General features: G+C 38.0%; 1 protein-coding gene across 3 annotated transcripts in view; it reads left to right on the top strand.

The window, feature by feature from the left end:
* Positions 1 to 717: 717 nt before the first annotated feature.
* The window catches only part of LOC115926357 (proline-rich protein 5-like), a 40,368-nt gene continuing 21,918 nt past the window's right edge, over positions 718 to 19,167 (top strand). For all 3 annotated transcript variants that reach the window (XM_030991001.1, XM_030991015.1, XM_030991009.1), the window contains exon 1: positions 718 to 1,132. In XM_030991001.1, the coding sequence (XP_030846861.1) occupies positions 813 to 1,132 (320 nt within the window). In that variant the 5' untranslated portion in view covers positions 718 to 812. The remainder of the gene's footprint in view (positions 1,133 to 19,167) is intronic.

Genomic DNA, 19,167 nt, shown 5'->3' with positions numbered 1-19,167 from the left:
CTTCCTCTGAAAATGAATAGTAATACACGAGTAGAAATTGAATGCAAGGGCCCTCAAGCCCCAAGTCCCCACAAAGCCCCCAATACCCCCCCCCCCCCCAAAAAAAAAAAAAAAAAAAAAAAAAAACCGATCCTGCAGTATTATATTCAAATTGTAAAAAGGTACTTTTTACATAATTATATGGTAATACAAACTGAAAGCATATACATTTACTTTTGTTATTCTTTTTTGAGTGTGATATGGATGAAAATTAATTACATGCAGCATGTGATCTGTGTATTGTCATGTATGGTGCGTGCTCACTTTTCATTTATATCACACCAAAATGATCAATCACTCGAAATTGCCTTACGTACCATTGATGGTTTCAAGTCACACAACTGTTGAACTGTACAAGGATATGAACTTACTTTAAAACTATACAATGTTTGCATTTAAATATTCATAAACATGTCAAGATGTGAGGAGAGATTGTTTCACGTTTTGTTTAACTTCCATAAGAAATATCCAAAAATTAGCGACATAAGTGCCATTATGCATCTAATTACTCCTTTGAAATTACCCGTTGTACACAATCTGCATGTTTTGTAAATGAAAAGACCTTTACGAATTTTTATTATCTCAACACTATGTGACAATGTGATGTCGAATCAGCAAAACTTAAATTTACAATGTTTATTTTGATTTGCTTTTATTTTGTTTTCTTTTCCAGATATCAAGTTCATTATGTCAGTCCTTTAGCACGTAAAATTGTTGATTTAGCTGCTCCCATCTTTCAACACGTAGCCAACGGCAAGTCTACCTCATTTACCATGAAACGCAGGTCTTTCGCTGAGCCCCACTCCAGTCTGGGACTGTTCGCACAACACCACGCGAGCACCAATTCACCGAGCAGTGCGAACGGTGCCACTGGCGGAGCCGTGCAGCAATGGATCAGTGTAGCGGACGGAGCCAACAAACCACGCCGGAGCCCGGGGAGGACAGCACGGCGTTTCTCGGCGTTCGTCGGTACTAATATTGGGCTAGCGGCTCGAAGAGGGTCCGCGATGCCAGTTCTTCAGCATGAACCCGAGTTCGAAGCCTCAACGAAGTCCCAGCAGGTTCTGGGACTAAGAAACGAGGAATGGAACCGGTAAGTCTCAACCAATTCCGTATTTTTAAACCCTGGCTCTCTGGTGCAGTCGCAAAAGCATCAGCATCTATTCCGCTGCATAAATTTACACCGCGCGCGCTCTGATCTACGTTATGTCGTCTGCAATGGGATACGAAAGACACTGTAGTGATGCCTTGAACTTATGTATGCTGCAATGGTCGGCCTGCCTAAATCTACCTGTTGCGATTAACGTACCCCTCAAACTGTTCGTGTATGATACGAATATGGTTTGACTTTTGTAATTGGTATGATTTTGATAAAAGACTGCTTTGGCGATGTTTATACTCATGTTCAGTAGAGTGGTGCAGTATTATGAACCTATATTATTATTATTATTATTATTATTATTATTATTATTATTATTATTATTATTATTATTATTATTATATTATTATTATATTGATAGGAATATTGCACCATTTGCCTTTTGGAGGCATACGAATCTAGCTGTTTACTTAACTATACAAAAGAAAAGTAATTAATATGAACTTTAGGGTTTATAAGTGTTGATTGTGAATTAGATAAAAAATAATGACGAGAAATTTGCTCCTGACATTGGTGACAGACAATTATATATACACAGCAAAATATTGTATGATGCCTTCGTTGTGTACGTTTTATTTGCAATGAAATGTATAGCCAGACATCCTTTTATAAAGATAATTGTCGAGATAAGTATATTATCTGTCAAATTTGGAAGGGAATGCCGTGACCATTTTATTTTAGATACTTTTACCAGACCATGTATCCATGTATATTATGTGACACAGTATACATCTCTTTAAAAAATGGCGCAAAGTCTGAATAATACACATGCAGGTCATGACCTAACCAGGTTCGATTTGAGACCGTTATCAAAATCAGGGTAGTATGTTTTTTCTCTCTCTCTCTCTCTCTCTCTCTCTCTCTCCCTCTCACCCCCTCATTCTCTCTTTCCCACCATTTCTACCACTCACCTCCATTTATGTCTTTCCTTCTAAATTACCTCCCCAGTTTCGCCTTTTCTCATCCTCCTCTTTAAAAAATAGAGCGTAAAGTGCTACTGCGTCATTATCTATCCCTAATATAGCTGAGATGTTGATGTGTGCACAGACCATGAAACGACAAATCGTCGAGAATAGAATGATTTAATTCTTTATCTGTTATGAATGGTTGAGCAATTCCCCCATTTATCAGGGCTTGTAATGGGTGTCAATTTGAGTGGTATAATGCCTGTACGCGGGGCTACCCCAATGCGTACAAATAGCGAAACACAAGTTGAAGTTTCCAGACAACTTTGCAGTTCATGTTTCTCAATAATTGCCCTCGCACACCCTATAGGTCACGTGTCCATGAAACAGACATCAACATTAAGAATCGTTGTTATGCACATCACGGAAATATTTGACAAGCCTTGGGTTCATTTTACAGTCACACCTGAATTAAAGAATAAAAAATATATGCCTATACATAGGTATATTAACGTTATTGATGGCAGATTGAGTCTTGTAGGCGTGTCTGTCAATAATCTCATGACTTTATATTGTTGTACGGTGAATACATGTACAAGGTCTTGTGTATTTGTATAGCATGTCTTTCATAACTGCATTGATTGGCGATGACTTTGGATTTGAGGCTCTATAATATATCCATGATTAAACAGCAAAGGCCCGTTGGATCCGTGCATTTTATTGTAGATTTATATTGTACCATTAAAAAGGGGGCAACGGGTGTTTATTCTACAGTAGAAATCAGAGCAATAATAGCAAAGGTCATGTGCCTTTTTATAGTAGGTCTATCATAAAACCATATGTGAAAATATTTGTTGTGAGGGTTGGAAAATAGCATTGTGATTCGATCTCTAAATTCACGGTCATGTGACGCAGTCACTCCATCATAAATACATACAATGTATTATCCATTATTTGGTTTGGTGGGGACAAAAAAGCAAGGTCCACATTGTACAGTAAAGAGTCGGTCATGTGGAGTTGATGTTGTGTCTATCATAAAAGGCATGCGATGAAATATTTTTTGGGTGAGTGTTGAAATAACAGCGAGGTCCTGTGATTTGATCCGAATCATAACAATAGGTAGCGGTCAAAGGTCACATGATACACACCGTGATGATCAAGGTGGTTCACACATTTATGCGAGGGAGGGTAGAGAGAGGTAGAGAGAGAGAGAGAGAGAGAGGGGGGGGGGGAGGGGGGAGGGAGAGAGAGAGAGACAAAATGGTGGATATAGGAGAGATGCTTAGATGTGCAGAAGGATACACATGTATATGTCTATGCAAGATGTATATGTAAATATAGTTTTAGAGAAAACGTATAATAGAATAATTATCGTGGATAAATAAGCAGACAAAGACGGATAGATTGTCTAAAAGAAAGAAAGAGATGGAGGAGGAGGAGGGGGGGGGGGGGGAGTTGCGACCGATATACATTTAGATTCACCACGAAAGAATGTGCTAACACATCTTTTGGTGGATGTAGACATGACGATATGCCCTATGTACTTGTTGATAGTTATACCACATAGTGCCAGCGTGCACGTGTAGGTCTAATTTCTAAATGCATGTTTTAAGTATAATTTTAACTCAAGAGAGAGAGAGAGAGAGAGAGAGAGAGAGAGAGATGTTTGTTTGGGGGGGGGGGGGGGTAATAAGCTCAATGAAATGGAAGAAAGGGGTCGATGGGGAGAATGAAGTGTCGTCGATGCGATGGGAAATTTGATGCTCAAAGAATGAAGAGAAAGTTTTAAAGCACATGTGAAAATACTGAGATCAAAAGAGTGCGATAATGGTCTCGAGATGCGATGTTGACATTTGAGAAAGAGAGAGGGAGAGAGAGATGGAATGGTGGAGAAAACGAAAATGAGGGCATATAGGGTCATGGACCGGGGAGCGGGGGCAAAGCAGATAAGTCGAAAATGGTGGAAGAGTGTAAAAAAGAATCGGGGATAACTCCCTTCCCCCCTCCCCCTCAGCATTACACCTTGACAGAATGAAGTTCGGCATACAACATGTAGACAGCTAAAGAACGAAAATATAACTCAGGGTGGACACGGATAAAAGCAGGATGAAAGAAAAGAAAGAGAGAAAGAAAGAGAGTGAGAGATGGAGAAAAAGAATGTCTATGCGCGCTATAGACACTCTTTCTATGTGTGTATGTGTGAGAGAGAGAGAGATAGAGAGAGAGAAGAGAGAGAGAGAGAGAGAGAGAGAGAGAGAGAGAGAAAGAGAGGGGGTTACACATTCGCATGAACGCGAAAGTAATTAACTTGATGCTCATAATGTGTCTGTTGTAAACGCGGGAATAATTAATATAACTTTCAAAAGAGCGCATTTATACAATGCCTATACCCATGGACATGGTAATTATAATTAAAACATCACTCTGAAGAAAATAATCAACCCATAATATCCATTTATGAACAGGGGCCAAATATAAACCTATATAACTGTATAATACACTAATTAACTATTCGGTCCTGAATTGAATAGACGCTTACAACGGGGAATACAATGCGTGGGCCTATTGTAGAAGGATAGCGGCGTATTATTTATCCCTCTGTCAAAATTGGTATAAAGAGAAGTTTAATTCATTTGACATTATAATGCAATTCGATACAATAATTTCATAAATAGCTCGACCTTTCTGATATTCAGCGTTCTCCCTGTCACTGGAGGATAGCATCTCATAACGAAAGTGGCATATCCAGACCTTAGCCTCTGGAGGAGCAAAGCATCGGAGCCTACGGTGAACTACATGTATATACATGTAGTTCAGCAAGGAAACTACATTTTTAAGGGCCTTGGAGGGGGGGGGGGGGGAGTGTCAGCCCCAAGGAAATAGAAAATGGGATAACATACTGCAAATGATGGATGAATATTTTAAATGCTAAAACCAAAGATGGCCTAAAATTTGCAGGCTGCCTTTCTTTCATAGTTGGAAGTCCATCAAGAGGGGCAAATTGTGCCCCTTGTCCCTTTTTCATGGATGCTTATGATAGTTGGTTGCCTGGAAAGTGGGTGAGTGGGATATTCGATCCGATTGTTATCAATAAAAGATTCGTTCTGTATGAGATGTCAGTACAATATAAATAATTTGAATCTCAAAAATGTCATATAATTATAATCTTAACTTATAACCAACGATTGACCAATGATAAATTCATTGTGGAACTGCCTTTTGAAAACTTATAATATTATCAATCCGTTGAAGATTTGATGAATGTAAAATTAAAAGAGGATTGATTTGCATAAGAATGCATTGTAGACAGTTTAATGCTGAAGTATTTGTGTGTTACAAGAAAAGATGTGCTTCAATATAGGATATTGGGTATCACTCAATACAGCTTCTTCACTTCCGCGTGCTTGGCATGTCTTTGGAGATTTGTTTCTTTCGTTTTATTGGGAGCGTGCGACGTTTGGTGAAAAAGAGGGGCGTTCTATGAGTCATAGGAACTGAACAAAAAAAGAATAAATAAAGGTATTTATAGGATAGAAAGAAGTACTTGCAACCTTTCAATTGCCATATTTATTTGAAATGGTAGATATACAGATAAACCGGCGCTAAATTATTCATCCCCTCTTGAATCTAATGTTTATCGTAACTCAAGTATTGAAGGTGGACTGGTTGATTTAGGACTCTTGTTGAATATTGTTAGATGTGAGCTTTACTATGTCACATTCGCAATACAAATAATTTGAGACAAATGAATTTTTCACTTACTTGAAGAAATTAAGTAGCTTTGTAAAGGGTATGAAAAATGTAGTTGTTAGCTGTATTACCTGCCATTATTCCCGACGTGCATAGACTTGAATGTATTAGAAATAACGATACGTATCAGAACTCATGATTATCAACAGTTAATGGATTCTTTACAATTGATAATTGGTGCTATATATGGCAAGAATGTAGAAAGCTTTTGTGTAGTAAATAGCAATCGTTGGTACCAAGGGAATAATACAGTAGGATACAAGAAATATTCAATTCAATACTTGATTAATAACGTTTATTGGTTACAATGTAGGTCTATTTGTATCACTTTGCTGATAATAATTTAATGACTTCTTTATTTAGCTGTTGCTAGAAGATCGGACAAGCATTTGACATAAATTGAATGCCTTCAAAGGTATTTTTCAACAATGTTTCCAGTTTTACAACTCATGGCCCTACTACGTGTTTTCAGTGATATGGTGTAATGTTGAAGCTAAATCCATGTATTTGTTTAGAATCAGAAGCAGAGTTAGCCACTACCTTAAACTTTCCAATCATACATTTTAATTGAGAACCGTTGCGTTAATTGTTTGAGAAAGAACGACATTACATTTTCTAAACTATACTTTTGAACACCCTCTGCTAATGATCATCTATTATTTTCTCGGCCATGCCTGGATAGCATTGTTCTTTTGTATTTGCCCACGTGTTAACCTCTCTGAACTACTAACAGTGTGGTTATTCATTAGGCTTTGACTGACCTAATAAGCTGTGTTTGTTTTAGCCTCATAATGTATGGCATACAAGATAACAATACGTATTTCGTTTAGTTGTGTATTGTGGTGTATGAAATGCAGACCTTGCTGACGAGCAATGTATATAACGATGGGTGTCTTTTACGAATGTATTGATTTAAAATACATGTATCTGTGTATTGCGAAAGGGTAAGGTTATATACACCCCGATAAACATATAGACATACATAATATGAGAGAGAGAGAGAGAGAGAGAGAGAGGGAGATGATGAACTATCTGTCCATTGCTGAAATAATAACAGGTTTGTTGACAAACCCGTGGCTCAATGAACACATAAGTTGAACTTTGTTATGTTTGTTTTGTGCAGTAGCTCTCTCTATTAAATACGGTCGGTATACCAATCATGCCATACATCATAAGCTCCATAACGTGTAAACTATTTTAAGTAATACAAAATTCATCCTATGGTTGAATTGTCCTATTTTACATCTAGAATACTCTTTCTTCTCTTATCTTTCGTCTCTTTGTCTTTGTCATCCATTCCTCCCATGCATTTCTCATAATGGAATTTACAACACAAATAAAAAGAAAAGAAAAGAAAGCAACAATAGATTTGCGGAAAGAACGGAACAATAAACATTCACGTAAATGGCCTATGTATCATTTGATTTATGAATATGACATGCAGATGACATTGTTTAATGTATGTGAAGAATTAGATTCAGGCACAGTGTGCGAATAATTCATACAAATTAAATACGGATTCAATTGCTTTACATTCGAGAATACTGTAAGTCATAGCAAATTGTATGGATTCGATCCATTTTAGAATCAAGCATATTGTGAATACATTAGATGAAATTGAATACGAATTCGCTCGTATGAGATTCAAGCACAACTTGTGAATAAGTCATATCAAATCAACTCGGATTCAGTCGCTTTACATTCAAGCATACTGTGAATAATTCAGACCAGACAATGCGGATTAGATTGTGTTAGATTTGAGGGAATTATTCGAATAAATCATGTCAAACCAACGGGTTACAACGCTTTATATTTCAGCATTTTGTTGATGGTACCAAATACGGATTCACACTCTTCAGATACTGTAGCAGAATACTGTCTGTGCATAAATCAGATCAAATTAGAGTCGAGCAGACGACTTGGTGATCTTTTGATCGATTGCGGGCAATCTCGGCGATTTATCATCGTAACATAATAGTGATGAATCCAGTTGAGTAAATCGGTTTATTTCGACACGTTTCTTCATTATATTCAGATAATATTCTCGGCATATAATAGACCATCCTTCGACATACGCTCGTGCTACTTCCCTCCGTCAAACCAATCAAATTTCAGGCTGATTATGCTGAAATTAATCTGACATTTTGCTCGGGGAACGCAATACCGTCAGATCTATACCGTACATGACTAAATTAGATTTTCTAGAAAACTGGCAGGTAGCGAAACAGAGTGTTAGTCTCCCATGTCAGACGTCTGTCACTTTCATTAACTGGGCTATAGGCTCGTGATTTAGCTGCCAATAATACCTAATGAATGTTAAGAAAATTCTGTGTGTGGAGAAAATAGGGAGACATTCAATTTATTGACACTGCCTGCAAACATGGAACGTGCATGCAGCACTCCGATGCCTTTTGTAAATTAGTTTTTATGCTTTTATTGTAATAATGGTCTTGTCAAAATTTATTCTCATTCTTTCTACTCAGTATATACGTCTACGGTTTACCAGCAGATTATAATTATGACTAAAACATAATTCTTTCATAAATCGTTAATTTCACTTGCTATGACAACGAAAATTGCCATATCTGTTTTATAGGTAGGCCTAATTATAATTGTAAAAGGGAATCAAAATTGTACTACGAGATTCCCAATTTCCCATGATAACGTAAGTCTCGAAACGTCTGTACTACGAGACTACAGTGTTCGTGACAACCTCTATTCGATGAGCACGCATGGTAACGATAATTGAATCCAATATTCAAAGGTAAAAGGGAACACAGTGAGGTTGATTGAAGATACAGAGAGGAGCTTCATCTCATCAAGAAGGCCGCATTGGACTTCAGACAACCATCAAAGAACATTGTCCAACCGGTTGTTCTACAGCCCGTTCGTCTACTACCCATTTGGACTTTTGTTCATTTAGTTTATAATAACCAGTTGGTCTAATTTACAGTTTGTTTAATGTCCATTTAGTCTATTATCCGTGAGGTTTAATAATCATTTGATGATTATTATTATTTATGATTAAAAGTGATTGATAGACTATATGGATAGTAGAAAAAATGGGGATTAGCCAAACTGGGAATTAGACCGATTGGAAATTAGACTAAACGAGCAATATACCGAATGGGTAGTAGAATTATTGGAGATATGACCAAATGGAAACCCCCCCCCCCCCACGGTATTTGTGGGTATCGTTAGTGTTTGCCATCAGTGTGTGTGCATGAAAATAACGGAAACTTAAAGGTCTCTTCAAATTAGGATTTTCCTTCAAGCATTCAAGGACAGATGTGCACATTATTCACCTTTAAAATATATATTTCTTATGAGAAATGTGCAATAGAAGGTCCTTACTTAAAGGTAAATCTAACCTTGGCAGCAAACTACTCTAGAGAAAAGCAAGAAACAAAAATGAAATCCCAAAACCCCCACAAAACTCAGAAAAATAGACTGGTGCAATTTTGAATGAAATCGTCTAAAAAGGAGAAAGTTAATATTTTTAAAGTTGCGATTGATATATAGCTAAGGGCTCTTTCTCGAAGGGTAAGGGAATGCGATCAGGGCATTAAACTCACACACAAGCCTAGTACTAGCATGACTAGTACATTGATGCAGGTGGCGGTGTAAGCGCAGCTGGATGGGGTGTTGTAGAGGGGCGTGGTCAATTGGTGTTAGGCTGTCGGTACATGCATGCTCCATGGATATTCGACACCTATCATCATTTCTCATATTCCTCAAACTGTAGCATCTATTTCCCATTACTGTCACAGTATTGATTAAAAAAATATTTTAATCATAGTATGTTGTAGGCAAAAGAATTATATTTCACACAAATGTAATTAGCAAGTATTCAGGGCGGATATTCTGAAATAGTCAAGCTGTACATTTCGATAACGAATTTGACATTTACGAAAAATACGTTTAGACATCTAGATCAGTTTCTCAAAGTTGCTAATCACTCAGCATTTCGGGGCACGAGTTGGGGGGGGGGGCAGTCTTACATGATGGGTGAAATGCATGTTACAAATGCCATCGATTAGGAGACAGAGTACGGGAAGTTTTTTTATCGTTTTCTTTTCACATTCAATTCCCCCTATCCCTGTCTTTGTTTTCCATTTTACCGCTATCCTTTACAGCCCATCCTAGACATCGATATTATTGATAGTTTTACATATAATTTTCATTGAACTACACAGACTCGGTTACCATTTTCCATACGTTCCTCTGTTCCACTATAAGTGCCCATAGTTATTTATTCTTCTTTCCATCGTTAACTCTTTTTCTATTGTACAGTATGTTTTTCTGTCCATTATAGCTACATGTAGGCCATGATAATACCGATATTCATAATTATATTCAAATGGTTTCCTTTCCCTGTTCCTCAGTTTCCATTTTTCGTAAGTGCTTTGCCGTTCCCTTGTGCCGTGTAAAGTGCCCATATGGTGTTATCTCCTCTCAATATTATGTCTCCCGTCTCCGCGTTGGGGATGCCAGCCGAATATCTTGGCAGCTCATTGACATTTGTAGATAATGTCTTGAACATAGTATATCCTATTTGTTGGATGCTATGAGCATAGATTCATGTGACGTTGTACATGTATCTCATCCTCATCCTTTCCTCAGCCCCTCTTTCCCACTACCTATATTCAATATTCCATTACTCTGTCTTTTATCTCTCTATATCTTTGTCTGTAAGCCTCTGCCTCTGTATCTGTCTCCTCTTTCTTCTACTATCTGCATCCCCTCCCCTCTCCTTCTGAATGTTCTCATTATGATCATGTTAATAATCATTGTTATCATGATTATTCTTACAACTCTTTTGCATGTTTAGAATGGCTTGCCTTCATGTTAAATTATCCCAGCAGTACATGTTCAAAGAGCTTTCCAGATAGTGTAACGTCTGTACGTAGGCCTCTGAAATTGATTAAGAAGGATTGGAACCCCTTTTGGGGTTATCAGTTGGGAGGGGGGGGGGGGGTACATAACATACAGTCATGTATAAATATCTTTTAAGAAATCATCAATCGTGAACTATATGAGGGTACTTAATACATAATTATATCCCATTCCCTCCGTAACTGTTGTAAAATGATATATATGTTTGTTTGTTTTAAACTTACTACTTTTACCTGGCCCATGTGATCTTTTTGTTGTTTGGGGTGAGAGGGTGAGATCGAGATAGAGAGATAGATTGAAAGAGACAGATAGAAAAGAGGGTAAAGATAACAGAGGGCGAGAAGGAGGTGGATGAGAAGAGAGATAACATGAAGTAAAGAGATAGAGAGAAGGAGGGGCAGAGAGGGGCAAAGGATAGAGAGTGATGGGAGGATGAGCGAGTGGGAGGGGTATAGATACAGAGGGAGAGAGAGAGAGAGAGAAGGAGGGGGCGGGGAGGGGCAATGGATATAGATGGACGGGAGGATGAGCGAGTGGGAGGGGTATAGAGAGAGATAGAGAGGGAGAGGGGGGGGGGATAGGAAAAGAGACAGAGAGACAGAGTGACAGAGAGAAGGATTCTGGTACATGGCGTAGTATAGTCATGCATGGTGGAACATCTTGTAACTTGTGTCCCAGATAAATTTAATTTTGACTCTGATGAAACGTGATGATCAAAACAAAACACCAGCCCTACGACGTTGACCTGGTAGTTTCACATGCTTGCTTTTTACCACGGTATGGGCAGGGTGTGTATGCATGCCAGTGGCGTCACTTTAAATTTATGCCGCTGGACAGTAGAGTACACGGACAGTTGGTAGATGCGGTGGAGGTGGAGATAGAACCAGGGAAAGAGAGAGAGAGAGAGAGAGAGAGAGAGAAGAAGAAACTTGACGCGGGAAGGGGAATGTATACATACATAATTATTTTGTAACCGCTAATATTGAGATTGAATGTTTATTAACCAACTATCCCTGCTGATGGTCGCGAATAACTGCATTACTTCTGTAGCTGTAGCGTCAGTCAACCTGGCATAGAGTGTAAGCATTATGTTAAAATAAATATATTTACGAATTAATATTATTTTACGAGGCGCGATGGCAGTAATATTGAAACACTGAAGTCCCAGGTTCGAAATAAAGCCGATACACTTGTGTGTGTAAGACATCACTTACTCCTGATTGCATTATTACGTATGCCTTCTACATCCTACATAGGATGGGACCTAAAACCCTATCACAAAGTTTCAGGTAAGATGACTACCATTTATATTCGAGAACAAAATATCAAGGGCACCTGTATATACACATCATCTATCAACACAGTTGATCAATGTGTCAGCGTAAGCACTATCTATAATTATTTACATTTGAGTTATTCATTAACAATCAACGTTTGTCTTAGCGAAGGTTAACGGGTTCTTAAGCCTATCAACATTGTTGTAGTATTATGATGGCTATACAGTTTACGCACCAACAGTGGACACATCGGATATGGTAGAGGATTATAAATTCTATCACGTGTATATATTATGACCGAGTCATTTGGGGGTCATTGGCGATGACATGATTGGGGTAGGGGAGGGCGCATGTTTACGAATTAAATTGACTTGATGGGGCATGGTAGCTCAAGATATAAAGCAGCATTTTTCTAAACATGGAAGGACATAAATTACCGAGAGAATGGATAGATATATTATATAATCATAATTTCACAAATCATTCTGGGGCCTACTGATTAATTTGTTGTGTGTAGGGGGGGGGTGGGGGTGGGTCTTGTTATAATATCGAGACTATTTAGCTGCTTTGTCTGCTATGTCGGGATACATTTGAGGAAGGTTATTTGTCAGTGTGACTTGGATAAAACACCAGTTTTGCTCTGCCCCTAGTTATGACACGACCATTATTGCTTTTCCCGAATCCCGGGCACGCATTTGCTATCCATGGACGATAGAGAAAGAGAAGATGGCGGTTTGTAATTAAATTTCTCGTCTCCCTCGCTACTCGACGTCGAAACCAATCTCTAGCCACCTCATAATCGTCGGCTCGAATCACCCGTGAAAAAACGGCCAACCCGACAACGTGTTCACCGCGACACCCATGAGCCTATTAACCCATTACGCCTCAGTGATGATCTATACGTGGGAGATAGAAAGAGAGAAGATGAGAGAAGGACAGAGGGGGTGGGGGAGGTGGGAAGGGATGAGAGAGGGGAGAAGAGAGAGAGAGGGGCGGGATAGAGGGAGATAGATAGAGGGGTAGAAGGAAACTGAGCGGGAGGGATGGGGGAAGAGAAGAGAAGAGAAGAGAAGAAAAGAGAGAAGGCGTAGATGCCCAGAGAGGTAGGGAGGGAGGGAGGGAAGAAAATGGAAAATTACAGGAGGCGAATATCATTACTATACCTTTGGCATCTGGATTTCGTAATCGTGATTTGCAACAAACCTTTGTAATCGTGTAATAATGTGAACATTCTAAAAAGTTCAAATTCTAACAATACTTATCACCCCCTATTTACCTCTTCATCAGAATGATTCTATGACAGAATGACAGTTTTGTTCGAACTAACATTACATTACCAGTTGGCCTCTCTAACGAAATATTCGAGACGGAGATAATCTCCACAATAACGGAGAATGTGCAATATCTTTGTGGTCTTGTATCAGCGGGTCATATAACGGAAATATCTCTGAGATTTGAAACCATTTCCGCTCCACAGTACCCTTTAGAAATGCATTAATCCTACAAACTTAAGTAGCCTTGAGAGGATTTCTAGACGTACATAAGGTGCTTATCCGATCACATGTTCTTAATTCCTTAGTGATATGTATGAGATGAAATGAATACCAAACAAACAGAAATAATAAACCACATTTGCACCGCTAATACCATCCGGCTTATTCCATACTGCATACTACCCGAATGATACAATTTTATGAACACAATGTTTCAAATCCTTCCGACTTAATCTATCTGCTGACGAAGAAGACATTTGTTTGGCTGTATTTATATTCAGCGTGCATAATACTTTGCGCCTCATAAAATGCCTTTTGGGTGAGAACTGCATGATCTGAACTTATAGAAATCACACAGGCGGTGTCACACAGAAAAATCCCGACCCATCTCGAATAAACCAGATTTTAGAAATCTAGTTTTTTTTTTTTTCATTTACGTCGGTGACAGACTGGTGACAGACTACGAATGATCCGGATAACTAAAATCCGGATTCTGGGCCTCTATCTGACACCACCTAATGTATGACCTTCCATATAAAATGAATGTGAAGTTTCCCACTCAGGTGTGAAGCACTAATTTAGTAGTCAGCTTAATCACGCATCTGGTTAACAAGGCAACGTCCTTTATACATGATTGTATATAGGGTGCTTCAATATTTTCCACATTCCATGTAGAATTGTACCAAACATATGCCAAATCCATCTTGATTTATCTATTCCATAGAAAAGTCTTAATAATCATGCCTATATTTTGTTAGAGCTGTATAGTATATAGAAAACACTTTAGAACAGACTATAATGATCTCCAGGAAAATAATAATACTATATCTAACTTAGATAACGTTTTGAGTACTGCATTATCACAGTCATTGCTTTTCTTTTTTCAGAATCTATCGGGGAAAGAGAAGAACATGAAGTGATTTTCTTAAGTTATCCTCATTTCTGGTTTATAAGAGTAACATCCATATAATAGCTGTATGTTTCGATTGATGCTGGAAAGTAAATGTTGAGTGTTGCATGAGTGGAGATGACGTACACAAGCGACTGTCTATCGCACACTGCACGATCGCCCTATGATCCGAATTTCGAAGAAAAGGCAATTCTATTAGATATGAAATCTAAACTACGTCTTCCTGGTTTTAGCTTCTAAATAATGATAATAATACCAATAACCTTACTTTTGGTAAATTTAACTATTCTAGTCAGAATAAAAGCCGAAAGCCAAATCGTGATTCCAATTGAAGATGTTTCATTTTAACGTTTAGTATTGTATTTATGCATATAAATTGTACTTGTTTTTTTAATCAGATGTGGAAATAAAACTTGAACTTGAACTTCAACTTCAACTAGATTACACGACTGGTCTGACGTCACTTTAATTCTGAGCCTTAAGCCTTAAGTCTGCGTCCGAAGAAGGAATAAATCCCTTGAAATTTAGATTTTCTTGATCATATGAACATTCAGATCCTCGGTCATTAAAGGTAGGCTTTACTACTGCAGCTAGAAGGGATTAGACAACACAGCGAGCCAACGAGGTCACTGACAGGTGGCTATCTCATTAACTCAGCTCTCATTTAACATAAGAAAAAGAGGATCATGGGGGACCAACAGGCACCGATTTGGGAAGTTTTCTATATAGAGGGAGCAAGTAGCTACAAGTAGGACAGTGTGCCTTTAAGATTTTACATGTTTGATTTTTCGCATCAAATGCTATTGGAAATCTTTCCAATATACGCGAATGGGCAATTTTGTACAGGGGCGGCTTATACGCGAGCAATCTTGTGCTTTGCTCGTACACTCACTGCCGAGCCTAGCAAGACATGCACAGATCAATAATCGTACCGAAGACCGTGAAAGGGCATAAACCTTCCTGAGGCCATGCCAGCACCAAGCTTTCACAAGTGGATTATAGTTTTGTACCCAGACTCACTTTATATCACCCTCTGATCACAAGACGTAAAGCTATTATGATGAAGATAATGCTGATTATGCTGCTTTTCAAAGTTAAAGGAACTTCAAATCACCACGGTTAGAAACACCGGACACATACATATAGGTAAAATACGGCGTCAGACTTTTTGCGAATTTAGAAGCTGATTTTGTAAAGAGCATTTTAAGAGCAATCATTCGGATGTTGTTGCTGTGACATTATTTCTCATTAGAATAAAAGGTTATTTCTTACCTTCACCAGATTTTCAGGCCTCTCTTTCAAATTACATAGCCTCATAATGGAACGTGTTTTGCTAAAATGTAAAAATAAGAACAAGAAATTATAAGAGAGGAACTTTGCATTTTATCTAGATATCCAGACACCCTTGAAATACCGCATATTCTATGGCCTTATATTGGAATGTTTATGACGTAGACTGATGAAAACATAGAACGGAATAAGCATGATATGATAACTCTATGAATTCGACAAAAGTATGAAAATTACATTATCCACAACAAAATGGAAATGAGTTCGAGACTGAATTAAAAAGGTAATTCGCCTTATATTAAGACTACCAGACTGATTGCACGATGACTGCAATAATGTCGGAGTAGATAAATCTTCTTATGGAAGGGGGTAAAGCGAGGTAGCGAAGATAAAAGAGGTTGACAATCTCGAAACCAAATGCAAATTGCGAGAAAGAGAGAGGCACCATGCAACCATATGCTACAGGTTTGTGAGTTAAAGGCATCGTTTAACAATGTTAATCTGAGATGCAAGGCCCTACGTGTTATCAGTGTCTATGATACGGTGTAATATTGAAGCCCTAAACAAAATTGCGCATCAAAATGATCATGAAGCGCCTCAAAAAAGTTTTAAAAAAAATCTTTGAGTGACCGGTTTTACCATACTCATTTTCCCCAATAGACTGTAGTGTTATATAAAACCGTTAGAAAAACGCAAAATTTGTTTTTTGATTTCCAATCATAGATTTCTTGATAATCAGACAGGCGATCGGCTTGTAAAAGTCATGGAGTTCCTGACTGACCTAAAGGTTTATAATTATCATTGCAGCATGAGCTGAATCCAGGATTTTGTTTCAAAATCTGAGACAAAGATACCATATCCCTTTAAGCAAAGAAAAGATCTATTAAAAGCGTGTCAGCGTAAATTAATTTAAGGTGCAGTGATGATGATGATGATGATGATGATGATGATTGTGATCAAAGTGAGGACAGTGATGGTTTATGATGATGATTAAATATATTATATACATTGCAGAAGGTTTCAATGTCTGCGCACTCATATACTTTACACACAGTCCGGGATCTGTTTATGTACTGGACATGTAGGAAAACATTTCGAGGCTTGTGAGTAAAAGTACTGTACTAAAGTGAGATATTTCTCTCTAGTTCTCACTTTTTATTTTATTTCATTGAATACAGATCGCTGTATAATTAGAGACGTATCGTTTGTTTTGTTGTGTGTTGTTTTTACCAGAATAGCGCAGTTACACGCATGCGCAGACGTGGGCACTCTAGCCATACCCCAAAAACATAATTATTACCAAAGTGCCCTTCTAGAAGCAGTGATTTCCCTAGCATAATCTATACAGCATTTCCACATATCTTGCTTCGCTTAATATACTGACATTTAGACATATTTATGACAGTATGCAGCTATAATGATGATTGATGACAAATGTGTGCGCAGTTAATTGGTGATAATTATCCTTCATACGTCATTGTCTGTCCCGTGTATGTTAGTATGGAGTTGATGTATAAGCAAGTCTACAAGCCTGGAATATTATGCAGAAATACATGTAGATCAAAGGTGGATTCCGGGTTGTCAAAAAGGGGGACGGGGTAGGAAGGTGGGAAACTATAACGTTAAACGACCCATTTGAGGCGTATATAAAATTTGAGTTTTTATATAAAATTGACACCCCTCACCGTATATATAAAGAAACACAACTAATTTATGGATTGCTCTGATAATGCCCTCATCTATTTCAAATGTAACGAGAAATATAGTCTACAACTTTCGACCAGGTTTCGGCATGTATGGGACATTTTATACACACACTCGCCTATGGTGTCAATTTTTTGGTCCAAACTTCTTAACTATTCAGTTATGTTCTATTTTAAAGTGAAGTGTTCTAATCATATTTGCAAGAATTCAGCACTCACTTTAAGCTTCGGCAAAATTTAACAGGTTACCAACTTAAAGATAAACTTGAGTACTGGTAATGCGATTGCATTGTGAAAGAAAAGGTGTGGAATGGATCAGAAAAGTTGATCATATAGCATGTAAGTAATGGTGTGTAATGCAAGATTCTAGAATCATCAAAATCATCATAAATTTGGCAGAGTCTTGGTAAAGTAACAATCACTTACACAGATAGATGTATATGGGACAACACACATGGTGTCGGGGCTGGTACTACCCTGATTTCCTTACCTTTCTATGCTCATTACTCAGCCAGTATACATTTTCTTCCAAAATTGTTTGGCACTTGACATTTATGTGTAATCTTGAACATTCAGTGTAAGTTTTGTTAAATTCTGTGAGAATTCATTTTCTTTTTTTTACCAGAACTCAAGTTTATCTTTAAACAGACGATCAAAATTCATACGGTGCCGATGAATGATGACCGAGTAAATATTTGAGTTTACTCGGAGTTTGATCGATAGCTGCACCGAAATGCCAAACCCGCCATCTGAAAGCTGTTTTCTCGTCTGCTCACTAATCTGAATCCAGAAGACGATCTTCTTCCAATATCTTACTAAGTAAAGGCATGCCGACCGTTCACTTGATTTTATTATAATGCTTCTAATGGAGCTATTGTATTACAATCCATTTCTCTTTATGTCGACCATACGCAGTATATGTATTATTAGACGAGAGGTATAACATCAATGAAAAGAGAAATATTAAAGTTTTTCTTCTTGTCCTCATCGGAGTATTAAAATCAAAGAAAGAACAGAAAGCCGAAATCAGACATAAAATACGCGGAAGCTATTGGAAAACAAGCGTTTAAAAAAATAATAGCTTCTGCTTAAATCGTTGAGGTCAAGACTAGAAGCTTTATAATTATAGTATGTCTGTTTTTAACGGTATTTAACAACTTTCCAACAAAAAAAGTGTAGGGAAAGAATTCCGTTACTGCATTGACAATACATTGTGCATACCTTGTAGCTCTTGCGGCTTTCTTGCACGCAGGTAGCCGACGATATTTTCTGTTTACAAACAACGTCATGCTTAAATAAAAGTCCATGAACTAGAGATGGGGAAGACGTATATAGAGCAAACTGTCAGGTGTGTCATGTGTGGGTGTGTTATGGGAAGAGGGTAGTTTGCGGGAGACAGAAAAGGTGCTTTATATGAATAACATGCCCGCAACCATGAATTTAACCATAGTAATTAAGGTAACTGTTACCACCTACTGAATTTATTGTGTTATAATGTGTTAAAATAAGGATATTAAACACACTCCGTGTGGCGTTGTTGCGTGCGCCCGTAATTCAGCTAAACATGAAAGTTACAAACTGATTCGGCCGAGAACGAAGGTTCGAAACTGAGTCATGTCTTTCGGATGGTGACGTGAAAGGTCGGTTCCCAGACGTAAATAATCATACCTGATTGATACACATCTGTAAAAACCCAATTACACACACACGCACACACACACACCACGTTGTAATAAGCCGCCTTT

The sequence above is a fragment of the Strongylocentrotus purpuratus genome, unplaced genomic scaffold, assembly GCF_000002235.5.
Source record: "Strongylocentrotus purpuratus isolate Spur 01 unplaced genomic scaffold, Spur_5.0 spur5_contig_844, whole genome shotgun sequence".
NCBI classification, from domain to species: Eukaryota; Metazoa; Echinodermata; class Echinoidea; order Camarodonta; family Strongylocentrotidae; genus Strongylocentrotus; species Strongylocentrotus purpuratus.
Note: the sequence above shows the minus strand (reverse complement) of the source record. Positions and strands in the feature narration are given on the sequence as shown.